General features: G+C 33.8%; 1 protein-coding gene across 23 annotated transcripts in view; it reads left to right on the top strand.

The window, feature by feature from the left end:
- Positions 1–13,408, top strand: part of LOC128206113 (zinc finger protein 768-like) — an 83,509-nt gene that overhangs the window by 41,473 nt on the left and 28,628 nt on the right. Inside the window, exon 5 of one of the 23 annotated variants that reach the window (XM_052908349.1) lies at positions 12,703–12,923. The exons of 15 other annotated variants lie outside the window; for them this stretch is intronic. In XM_052908349.1, coding sequence (XP_052764309.1) covers positions 12,703–12,908 — 206 coding nt within the window. In that variant the 3' untranslated portion in view covers positions 12,909–12,923. Of the gene's footprint in view, positions 1–2,572; positions 4,528–5,212; positions 5,461–6,134; positions 6,530–8,601; positions 8,853–10,165; positions 10,432–10,947; positions 11,175–12,702; positions 12,924–13,408 lie in introns of those variants that run through there. 7 more of the 23 variants (XM_052908345.1, XM_052908328.1, XM_052908332.1 and 4 more) reach the window with 7 other exon arrangements.

Below are 13,408 nucleotides of genomic sequence, written 5' to 3'. Positions count from 1 at the left end.
GTACAGTGGTTGTGCTTTCTTGACATTGTTGTACAGTGGTTGTACTTTCTTGACATTGTTGTACAGTGGTTGTACTTTCTTGACATTGTAACAGTGCCCTTTGATTGTTGTTTGAAGTTTTTTGTGTTGAATTCAGAAGCCAACAAAATGTAAATGATATCAAATGGCTCTGATATATATATTAGTTATTAAGTACTCGTACTAATTTAACTTACTACTTGACCTTAAATGAGATTTTAGATTTGCCTTGAAACAATGATAACAAGTTCAGTGAACTGGTTGATTCTGAACTTTTGGGACTGCTTTAAAAAAAGGATATAATTTGATGTAATCGATGAAATTAGAAACATTTTCTTTTTTCAGGAGAGACAAAACTTTTTCAGGAGAGACAAAATTTAGGATAAAAAATCCCTTGAATCTGGTTTCTGTTTGATATTAAGTATATTACATTGTAATTGTACCCTAATATTGAAAGTAGTGATTAGTATATAAATATTAATTAATTGATGTGTTATAACGTATAATTTCTACAACTAAGTTCAAATTGATTCTCCATGAATTGTTTTATTCGATAAATCATTATCGATTCCTAAGAGTAAAGTCCTTAAGCTAACTGCTAATTTGAAATTACCAAGTGATCTACTTGCAGGATAGTTATATGTGAAGAATCCTGACGTTGTAAACCGTTCATACACATCTGATGTTGTTTTCAAAGGAAATTGGCTGAGGTGCTCCAATAATTGCAGCTTTAGTCTTTAAACTCTCCTGAATCCTTCTTGCTGAATTATGAATGAAGATATTGGGTAATTTAGTGCCTGCATTATTTGATAACATAAGTCTGCATATTGTCATATAATGTAATCATATATACATTGTGAAACCAAACAGTGATACCGATGCTTGTAACAGCTTGATTCAATAATTGATTGATCTTACATATTTGATCATTACTAATCTCCTTTTTATTGCAATTACCGTAAATGTCATATTAAACAGGCATGCCATAATAGATGCGCCAGGGTGCCTTTTGAGTTTTTTTCTGTATGATGACCATTGCATACACAGAAAAACCATACCCTATTGTACACAACAACAGTGACAATATAATTGCCGAAAATTGTGTTTTGATATATTGAATTCAGTGTACCATCATGGCAGGTTTACAGCTGCAATGCTGTGGCTACTGATTTTTATTTCATTTAATATACTCTAATTTTGTCGTTTTTAAAAGTTGCTAAAAGGGGGAAAATGATTCTTTTATAGCGCACTGGGTTCCCATAAAGACATGCGACCTGCATGTTAAATAGGACATGTACGGTAATTTGGATAAGGGAGAACTGTTAAAAAGTCTATTACTTCCCTTTGTTTGTTCCTTGTTTTGCATATTGTTAATTGTTTATTATGTTTTTGTTTGATTATAAGTATCTATCATGTGTTTCGGGTACGGATTGAAAAATCCGACCCAAGGGCACGTGCGTAAGCCAGAGGGTTGGATTTTTCGATCCAGACCGGAAAAACATGATTGATATTTTTTCTTGCATATCTAAATTTATCAATGTGTGGGAAAATGACGTTGAAAACAATCTTTTGTACAATTACACAAGTCACATGACCAGAAACACACATCCAGTATGCAAGAAAATGGGCTGTTTGTTTGTGATCTGCAGTATTAGTATACAGCAAGCTTTGAGACAGTTAGTTTTGCTGTACATGTTTATGTTTATATGAACTAATCATTAACTATTTGATGCTTAAAAGTTAACAACAATGTTATTAATCACATTATTAACTATAACAAAGTTCTAAACAATCAGCCCATTTTGCATTAAAAGCAACAAAAAATGTGACCTTAAAAGGAATATAAGTGGCTTTGGAAACAATTTCAACAGGGTAGACTTCTAAGCAGGTAAATCCTGCTTTTGATATAGATGAATTCCTCAAACTTGACCAAATATTTTCAGGATTGGGATTTATTTGGTCTTTTATCATCCCTTCATACTAATAGACAATGCAGAATATTTTCTATTGTAGTTTTCTTAAAAATAAAGAGATACATGTCAGTCTCAGGATTAAGGACTAAATGTTTGATAACCTTGAGGAATTAAAAAAATTGATACCCTGTTGCAATTACAAATTTCATTGCTTTTTGGAGTTAAAAGCCTGCATGGCTGTTATATCTTTGACATCGGAATTTGCAGAATAAAAACTAAAACCCCGAGTAAAAACAACACTTCTTTTGGTTTAAAACCATGCGTTAGTGTCATGTTTCACATTTCTTCACAAGTAATAGTTAGATGGCATGAATTAAAATCTTAATGATTAAGAATTGGTGGAGGGAGTGTAACGATTTTAATTCAGTTCATCTAACTGACTTGGAATACAACCTCATTGGCAGACACATTGTCAACACAAAATCTGATGCAGGGATTGTGTATCTGATGAGTGGCAGTGTGCGGACCTATAACTGTGCAATAAACACAATTTTATGATTGCTTATCTTCTATTACATTGGCTGTAAATGTAGGTTGTATTCTAATCAGGTATTTTAAATTCTATATTTGTATATTTCCAGGGGTGTACCAACAAGCACTAAGCCAGCTGCAAGGTCAGCATATTAGCAGAAGATCATCAGCGCCTACAGTGAGCAACCAGATTCTGAACGACGAGCTGAGCAGAAAGTTTGCCAAATACAGGTGCACCTATTGTCAAAAAGTGTGTGGTTCTAACGCTGCTCTTGTTCTCCATGTTAGAACACACACGGGTGAGAAACCTTTTCAATGTCACGTGTGCGACTACAGTGCGAACACCAAAGGGAATTTGAAGAAGCATTTGATCAACCATGTGAAAAAAAATGAACTCGCTGCTGCAGATGTTCCAAATTAGGCGTATAGAAAATAATAGTTTGTTTCCACTAACCTTACCCTCCCTTTTGTATCCTCACGAGCCTACACTTGTTTTGCCAGTTTGGTACAAAATCCCAATCCTCAAAAAGAACAAGACAATAAAAAGACATGCCTACCTACATACCTACCTACCCACCCTATCTTTTTGAGATGTTAGTGGAAACAAAGGGGTGAGGGGGGGTCAAACGTTGTGAAAATTACCAAAATTAGTCTGTGAAATGTATCAGAATAAGTGGAATGTACAGATGTACCCAAGTAGTTTGTGAGCTGTATGGATGTACCCCAATAGGTTGAGAAATATATGAATGTTAATCCAGTTAGTTTGTGAAAGATATGAATGTTAATCCAGTTAGTTTGTGAAAGATATGAATGTTGATCCAGTTAGTTTGTGAAAGGTATGAATGTTGATCCAGTTAGTTTGTGAAAGGTATGAATGTTGATCCAGTTAGTTTGTGAAAGATATGAATGTTGATCCAGTTAGTTTGTGAAAGATATGAATGTTAATCCAGTTAGTTTGTGAAAGATATGAATGTTGATCCAGTTAGTTTGTGAAAGGTATGAATGTTGATCCAGTTAGTTTGTGAAAGGTATGAATGTTGATCCAGTTAGTTTGTGAAAGGTATGAATGTTAATCCAGTTAGTTTGTGAAATATTTGAATGTTGATTCAGCTAGTTTGTGAAATATATGAATGTTAATCCAGCTAGTTTGTGAAATATATGAATGATTATCCAGTTAGTTTTTGAAATTTATGAATGAAGTTTTTGAAATTATGCCGTAAAATTCTTGTCTGCAAAGTTGCATGACTTTGAGAGTAACGTTTTAGTATTATTTCATGACAAATGTGAATTTTTTTTTTATATAATTTTTTTGGCATATTTATGTCAATATTATGTGTTTTTTTCAAATGTGTATACATATTGAAGTGTATTTCATAAAACTAGTTATCGTGAGTCACTGTTTATTATATATACATATAAACACATGTAATTACATGTAAACATAATGTTATTTTTAATTCTTTTAAATCACATTGCATGCATATTTCAAGCCTACTTTGTGTCACAATTATTTTTGTCATTTTTAATTTGCCTGATTAGCTTCAGCCATTGGCGTTTGTTGTGTCATTCAAAAACATGCTTAAATCTCAACTCTTATAAATCTTTGTTGAAACTTAAAATAAGATTATCATGGATGTGGCAAGTACCAGCACTCTGGTTCAAAACTGAAATAGAGTTACATGCCCCTTATTCAGTACAGAAAATGAGGCTTAACTTCTGCTTGTAATCAAACATATTTTTAAGACTGATTTTTGTTTAGTATTTTCTTGTGTGCTTTTGTTTCTAGAATTTTATTCATCTTGTTTTTGTTTTAGTAATATGCAATTTGATGACTGTAAATGACTTCCATATGTGTTACATCTTATTGGAAGAATTTTTCGAAGTCATGAACATATTTTGCATTGAAAAGTCATGAACATTTTTTTCTCATTGTATATGTATTATCTGTATGTTAATTAATGTAAGATTATCTTGTTTATATGATGCAAAATTCCCTTTTGGAAGGGCTGCAGGCATTTTCCCTTGAAATGAGACAGCGTTTGAAAGATTAGCTATTTTAAGCAACTTTTTGCTGTAAACTCTGAAAAAAAAAAATAGATATTTGAATGGGATAATATTTTTTGTAGTTCTTTCCCCATAAGGTAAAAATCAGGAATCTCAACTATATTGCCTTTGTTGGGCAATAAGCAGTATAATTCTTATCATTATCCTTAGACATGCCTTAGTAAATCCATTCAGACTATTGGCAAGTTATTTTTACTGTCCAATCAAAACACTCGGATTCTACTCTGAAACTGAAACCCCAGTATTAGGTCTAAGTTAGTTACCAAATCATAACGGCGCCTGGGGTTGGTTGTATGTCGACCAAATTGTGAAAGCCCTTATTGATGGTAGTGGGTTTCAAGTTTTAAGCTATATGTTTTGTTTTGAAATTCTTGACAATTTGGATGGAACCTTTTTGGCAAGATATTAGGAGATTAGAATGTAATACTAGTTACACTGTTCGTTGTTGGGTGTGTATGGAATACACCGTATGATTTCACACCATGCGAGAGCAAAGGGATTATATCTCACCTAGTACCTCTAATTTGATTTTGGGGTCTAGAATTACAAGGGGTGTATAGATTATACACCCCTTCCACGCGATCGCTGTAGACCAATCGGATAGCATCATTTTAGTACGAGGTGAGATATATGCCATTACAGTTTAACAGAATAAACTTAAATAAATTGATTCTAAAATTTTTCAGCACAAAAGACGAAATATGGTGCATACAATCACGTCTGTCTCTTCTGTGGTAGGACTCTCCCGAGCAAATGGAAGCTGGAAACCCACCATCGTACACACACCGGTGAAAAGCCATTTGAATGCCCAGTCTGTGGTAGAGGGTTCAACCATAAAGGCACTATGAACAGACATATTGGTGTTATACATGGCTTGTGTCCCTCGAAAGACGACCCTGAACACGTGAAGCCATCTTGAAACTGATTGTGGAGGGAACTAGTATCCGCATAATTTAATTGTATAAAGTTTTTGTCACTCTCAAAGAATACCCTGAATATGATCAGCTATCTTGAAATGAATAAAAACTTATTGTGGATTAAAGTAACAGCTCGCATAGTTATGCTGTCTGTGGTTTCTGTCCCTCTAAAGATGACCGAGGTCATGTGAAGCTTTGTTTAAATAAATAAAAAATAACTATGAAGTAGATTATTTTTATTGTACATGTTCACTGAGGACCCAGGACATGTGCAGCTATCTTTAGATCTTTGGAAACAGTTCAACAGAAAAAGCACCATAACATAACTAAAAAGGACACACTGACAAAGTGCTACTATCTTTAAATGAATAAGAACAGTTTGTGATAGAAGTGTTTAAGGGCACGGTGATGAGCTAATACATACATTTGTTGTGCATAAATTTGGTTGGCGGAAGGATCGTGCAACAATCTTGAAATAAATAACTGGTACAGCTGTCTGTTGGAGATGTTTATTTGTTAAGAGGTGTCAGGAAAATGAAAAAGTGCAAAAGCTATTGCGCGTTAAATGACCAAGAACATGTCTGTACAAAGAATGATACAACGTTTGTGTTATGACTTGTAATAGATTATAGGGTGAAAATGCCATTACATTTTAGAATATAAACTAAAACATTAATTTTATTTTTTTCAGTGCAACAGACAAAATGTGGTCCATACAATCATGCTTGTGTCTTCTGCGGCAAGGCTTTCCCAAGCAAATGGAAACTGGAAAATCATCTTCGAATTCATACCGGAGAGAAGCCATTTACGTGTCATATTTGTGGGAAAAGTTTCAATGTCAAGGGCACCAGGAGGAGGCATATAGTTGCCGTACACGGTGTCGGCCAGCTCAAAGATCTTCAGGAATTGAACAACGTGCGGCCATCTTTGGAGAATGAATAAGAACTGTTTGTGGGAGATGTATATATGTCAAAGGAGCTCGCAAGAGGCGTTCAATTGTTTTTACATGGTTTTGATTGCTCTTGTGAGGAATCTTGATGACTTACAACCATCTTTAAATGAACTTTTTGTGAGACACTCCTAATTAAAGGACAATAAAGAAGCATATAATTGGTGTATACAGTCTGGGTTAGCTCAAAGAATGATGAAATATTATCACATCATAAAATGATTGAGCAGTATTGATTATTTTGCTGCAATAGATCTACTAGGTAGTATAGATCATATGAACATGATAATTCAAATATTTTAAGGAAAACATTATTTTACAACAGTGATAATCATTAGGCCTAAAAAAAATATATATCCGTTTCGGGTAACCCGACCCTACCTATAAAAATGCCCCGACCCTTACTATTTTTTTTCGTTTCTGAGCCAAAAAAATATTCGTTAGCTAATAGAGTTACAAAGGGCGGATAAATGCAGATTTTATTCAGAATTATTGTTAATAAGATAAAACAAAGTCAGGCAATGACAGTAATGTAGGAAAGACTGCCATGTGCAAGAAAACACTCTGAACTTTCGACAGATTTTAAAAACAAAAAATTCCCTACCTACCCTACCTAGAAATTTTGGGATGGTTACCCTAAACAAACAATTAATTTTTTTTTGGCCTTATGCTGATGGTTTGTTTTTTTCCAATATCCCAATTATCTTTAGACTTAGAAAAAAAATGTTTGTTTTGAGTAAACTGACCCTACCTAATAAAGTCGCCGACCATAATATTTAAAAAAAAAAAAAAAAAACCTCTCGCCATAAATTCAATTTCGTTTAAACATATTGTCATTAACTTCAGACAGAGAATATAAAGCTCCTTAACAAGAGCAATACATGAGTGACATTTAAAGAAATAGCGCTATTTGCAAGGAAAAGATCTTTACAAAGTCTATTTGGTTAAAAAACCCTACCTACCCTTATGTAACCTAATAATTTTTTGGATGTTACCCTAAACGAACATCTTTTTTTTAGGCCTTACCCCTTTTTATTCATGTGCAATTTTTAAATGAGCTTTGTGAAGATTAAGCTTGTGAAGTTATTGGATTTTATTATAGATAATACGGCTAGGATCGATAATGATCGGAAATAAAGTGAGAAAAATTGGTTAAAAACTTAATACCGGTACTGTTTTTAGCACATAGGGACCCCCCCCCCCCCCCCCCCCGAAAAAATGACTTGTTCCAGGTCCATAATTATACACAGCCAATAATTTTTATCATATTTTGGGGAAAATAACTATCATGTATTTTGTATGTTAATCTATTGTAAAATATAATAGTTTCAGTTATTTTATTTTTTATTTTTTATTTTTCTTGCAAATGTTAGCTTTTTTGTTGTTCTGTGTTTGTGAATGTTTGTTTTTGTGTTTTATGTCCAGGGTGTTGATCCTGTGCCATTGAACAGGGTAAATTTTGACTTCTAGACTTGTTTCTGTAGTTTTTTCATATAATTTTTTTTACATCACAAGTATTATCAGCTGTGAGATGTATATAAACAGATTGTTTTCACGAGAGAGTTGTTGTACATACTCCAGTAGTTAAAGTAAAAAGAATCATAGCCATCGATCCCATGCACTGTCAAAATTTGACAATGTCTAAAAAGGAGTGTTCTAAATTCTGATCTACATAGTGGGACCTTGAAAAATAATAATTTAAGAGTTATATTGACCCGTAATAGTCTTGAACAAACTTACTGTTGGTAATATGTTTAAAGATTAAACTAGAACAAATTTAGCTGGACAATTTTCATGACCACAAAAAATTGACTTTACATGGAATGATGCAACATTTTATTAAGATGAAAGATGGGGCTGATTTAAGATCTCACGTTAGAGGGGGCGCACTTTTGAAGTGCAACAAAGAATGTATGCTCCCTACCCAAAGAATATGAACATAACATGGTTTAAAAGGGTAAGATAGGGCTTGGAATCATCCCAAAGGATTTATTGAGACATTTTAGCCCGAGTTATTGCATTCAAGTGCATTATTTTCATATTGTACCTCAGTTATTGATATAAAAAAAAAGTAAACTTTAACAATATTGGAGGTGGAACGCACTGGCTGCGCCCCTGTTTAGATCGGCTAGTGGATAGATTTAGGACATGAAATTTCAAACTATTTACAAATGAACAAGCTAAACCATATCAATTTTATTTCTTTCAGGTCAAAATACAAGAGTTGGTACCTATAAACACACCTGTGACTTTTGCGGCAAGATCTTTCCCAGTAAATGGAAATTGGAAACCCACCTTCGAATTCATACCGGAGAGAAGCCATTCACGTGTCATGTGTGTGGGAGGAGTTTCAATGTCAAGGGGACGATGAGACGGCACGTAATTGTCATGCATGGTTTCAATCAGTTGAAAGATCATCCAGAATTCGGCAACTTGAAGCCTTGAATAAATGAAAGATTTGAGTTTAAACAACGATTGTGAAACAAGTTTTACAACATTATATTAATCTCTCTCGCTGGCACGATGTTACGTGAGAGTGTGGTCTTGTGTTGTATGGAAAACCAGAGTACCTGGAGAAAACCCACTTGTCCACAAACCAAATTCCCATCACCCAGTTTTGGAATCGAACCCGGTTCGCCAATGTGAGAAGCAAGTGCGCTGGACAACCTTGAATGAATAAATACTGTTTGTAGCGGAGGTCATACCGAAAGACGTAAAAATATGGTGGCAGTTATCTCCCTTGCCTGGTGCTCAGCATTAGAGGGTAGTATTGGGATAAATGTAGTGACAAGTGTGAGGTTGTGCAGGTATAAACCAGTTTAAATCTCAAGTGAACTCATGTCAGTGAAGTGAACTTATGTTTCTCTGACAGTCTCAAGGCAGCAAATACAAGATCTATTGATAAATCAATTTGATGCATGTGGGGTGCCTCTGTGGTGTGTGTACATTTTGTGACTCTTGTTCGTTGTCTCTTTAGCATAGCTCTGTGCCACTGAACAGAGTTTGTGCTTATTTTTTTACTTCTGCAGTTTTTATTATAAATATTATTAATGTGAATGGCATCATAAAACTGCATGTATTTGTTTGGGTGTGGATTTCATCTGTTCAAAGGTAGAGAACTTGACAACTTGAAGCGGTCTTCGGTTACTAAACACCAGTTTATATATAGCTAGAAGCATCAAGTTCAAAATTAATGTTATTTCTTTTTCTCAAAGAGTTCCTAATGTTTGTTGTAATCAATGTTGTATTGTATCTTTTTTTATTGTCACAAATTTTCTATTAAAATATTTGAACGGTATGATTTTCACTTTCCTTACTCAATTAATTGTCCATTGCTAAAAAAATGAACTGAACACATCTATGCAGCTTTTGTGGCTAATGTGTTGAGGTCTACATGCAATATATGTAAAAGTTCAGAGAAATAGAGGATACATTTTATTTTTAAACACCAACTAAAATGGTGGCAATAATAACATGATTATAACTTTAACTCATGTTGCTAGGACTGGTGTGTTTGAAGCGTAAAATGCATTATATTTATCAACTAAAATTGGTGACATTAACATTATCACAACTTGCATCTCCTCACGGTTGCAAACAACTTGGTAATCCTGTTGCAAACAACTTTAATTTGACCTGTTGCAAACATCTTGCAACTTATGTTGCATCAGCTTGCATCACTTGTTGTAAGATATTTTGGAGGTCTAAAGTGCATTCAAAATTTGACAGTAAAGTATATTAAACTAAATTAATGTTTCCTTTTACATTTTCAGCATCAACAGTGCAAAATGGCCTGAATATGCTGATGTGTACCTACTGCGGAAAGATGTTCCCAACAAAATCGAAAATGGAGACGCACCTTCGTATCCACACGGGAGAAAAGCCGTTTGCATGTCCTGTTTGTGATAGGAGGTTTAATGTGAAGTCAGCCATGAAGAGGCATGTGATCATGTTACATCGTGTTGTGTTGCCATCAGTTGAGAACTCAGATAATGGACTACAGTCCTGGAATGTTGGGTTTTAAAAAAGTGGTCCAGTAATAACACAGGAAAAGTGTTAACCAAGATGTTTTGTTCTTAAGACAATGCTATTCCATCATAAAAGTGTTTGCCAGAATATGCTTGGTTGACACGTTCAGTGTGGTGCAAGTTTAGGTTTCAGTATTGTAAAGTTTAGAGGTACCTTTCATGTAATGGTGGTCACCAACTAAACATTGAGTGATCTAATTCTTAACACAATGAAAACACTGTGTTTTATGACGTGTCTAACGCATGTCCGAATTTAAAGGGAGTTTATTAATGCATTTAACATTTTCAGGGCATTCATGTGATTTTACAATGCTTGGTTGAATTGGCAAATCACATTAAGTGTCCAGCTGTAGAATGTAAGTTTTTTATTACACTATATGTATTGCATGTATATAGTTCCATTTGAAAATTCCCCTCCAATCCATATATATATTTCTAATGTAATCGTTATACGTTTAAATACATGTACTTGATGTTGAATAATCAAACATTACAATTTTAAAAATACTTAATTTCTTAAATTTTAGGTTCCAGTCCAGAGAAACACACAATCGGTTTTGGGTGTCGATTTTGCGGTAAACGGTTCGGAGGTCGTACAAAACTGGCCAATCATGAGCGAGTTCACACAGGGGAGGCCCCTTTTGAGTGCCCTATTTGTAAAAAACGATGCAAGGAGAAAGGAGCATTGAAGAGACATATGGTTATTCATGCATATGCTGGCCAAGGAGAATGTTTTTAGGAAAATGTGTCCGATTAAGTTGAAATTGTGCGTTTATTGGTTCCATTCCAATGCTAAAATAATTTATTTAGAATTTTTTCCCCAATGTGGAAATAAAATAAATGTGTTCATTATTAAATGTTTTTGAGTATTTCATAAAAATTTGACATCCATTGGAAGAATTAAGGTATTCCAACAAACTATCTCTATCGCACTCAATTTTATCTTCTCTTGTTCCTTCCTAGGCAAAATTGGAATTCTAAATTTTAAGAAAAGACAACATTTTTCCGAAGAAAAAGGCCTATTCCTGAAATGGTGGAAAACCCCACTGACATCTGAAAAATTTCATCTGTTATTTATCATTTATGTGTTAAACATTGTAAAATGTTTTGTTTGTGCGAAGTGATGTATTTATTATAAACGTTGTTTTGCCCTGCATCTTTCTCATTAGTTTTGTATAAACATTTATAAGCTTTTAAGCAACATTCATGGTTGCAGCTGTACAGCATAAAACATATTAGTGTTACATGATGTATGGAAGAATAGCCAGATCATTTCATTACATAAACCATGTTAATCCTTGCATGAAAAACCTTGTTGGCGTTGAAATACGTAGGGGTGAAGCCAAGCAAATTTTTAGGATATTATGCCTCTTGATGTCGTATGTATTTATTTGAATAATAGTTATAGGTAAAGGAATCTTACCCACACTATTATTAACAGTAATGTTATATATTTATGCCTGGTGACTTCATATAAATCTTTTTAGGAAAATGTTATACATTAAATCTACACTCTTACAGATTGACATTTTTAAAAACAATTGTCTCAGAATCAACTTGTTTGGCATCAATGCCTTCAATGAAGTCATGCATAGAACTGACCTCAATTGTTTGAAAAACTGCCGAAAACTTATTTTTCCTGAGGAGTTTTGTTAGCAGTCTTATATCCCAGGTTTCCACAAATTTAGGCAAAAAATGGCTTTTCAAAAAAACAAAATTGTCAAAACAGTCAATCTGTGAGAGTGCAGCTTAAAGTTATCAGAGGTTGTTTTCTTGATCTATATTTCGACTGATGTCAAAGGTGAAATATCCTATGTTTAAAGGCAAAGAAAGCTAATTTTTTATAGTAATATTATAGGTATAATTTTTGTGTATTCTTTTTCAGAAAGCACATCAGAGGTGAAATGACAAATTGTTTAATCTCTTAAATTTCATGTCAAAGTGTGTTTGCAATATTTTTATTAGTGTAACATAAACATAATCTTCCGCCACATGTCAACCATTTTAAATGATACCAAAATAACACTGGGACAGCAGGCATCCAAAAGTCACAAACTTGTGAGGTCCTTTGGCAGTTAAGTTGCGGCAGATTATTAATGCTTATGTGCATTCAGATTTAGATAATAATTGTGTAATAATGTACGAGTAACTGTTGTAAATATAACTGGAAAAACCCTGGGCTTTCTCTTACTTTTAAAACCCATACACATGTTCCTATAGACATGCTTTGTTGTTGTTTTGGTCATGTATTTTAAACTATTTTCATATTTTGCTTATTTCAGACAATGCGTATTCCCGCAAAGAATCGATTGGTTTCGGATGTCGCTTTTGTGGCAAATGGTTTGGAGGTCGTTACAAACTGGCGAATCACGAGCGGATACACACGGGTGAAGCCCCGTACCAGTGCACAATTTGTGAGAAGAAGTTTAAGCAGAAAGGAGCGCTAAAGAGACATATAGCTGTTCTCCATGGAATGTTGAATGATTAATAGTTTAGAATCAAATATGAAAAAGCTTGAGTGTTAAAATTTGTTTGTTTGTAATATTCATATAAGGTTTCACAATTGTATAAACAGTCGAAACACATTGGCTACAAGGTCCAGCGAAAATACATTAAGCCTCGAAAAATCCAAGCTAAGACGGATTTTTTACTATCACTATAAAGAAATCGGTCTTTACATCCAGTTCCATTCAACAAGGAATTGGAGCCAAGCAAGTTCTTGCCAACTATGCTCAACTGTAATTATATTATAGAGAGGATATTACAGAAGTGATCAATCAACACAGAATTTTATTAAATAAGTTTAGTACCATGTTTGAGTGTTGTTCTTTTCATTGACACTTAACCCCGACCCTGATATTTTTATTGCCTTAAGAAATATATCATATATTTTTTACTTGTTTGATTTTTCTTTATTTAACAGTAAAAATGAAGTGTTTAGGGCTATAAACAATACCATTGACACTAATACTGAGTGTATCAATGATA

This window comes from Mya arenaria, chromosome 10 (genome assembly GCF_026914265.1).
Source record: "Mya arenaria isolate MELC-2E11 chromosome 10, ASM2691426v1".
Classification (NCBI taxonomy): Eukaryota; Metazoa; Mollusca; class Bivalvia; order Myida; family Myidae; genus Mya; species Mya arenaria.
The sequence above is the reverse complement of the archived record's forward strand: the minus strand, read 5'-3'. Positions and strand labels throughout refer to the sequence as shown.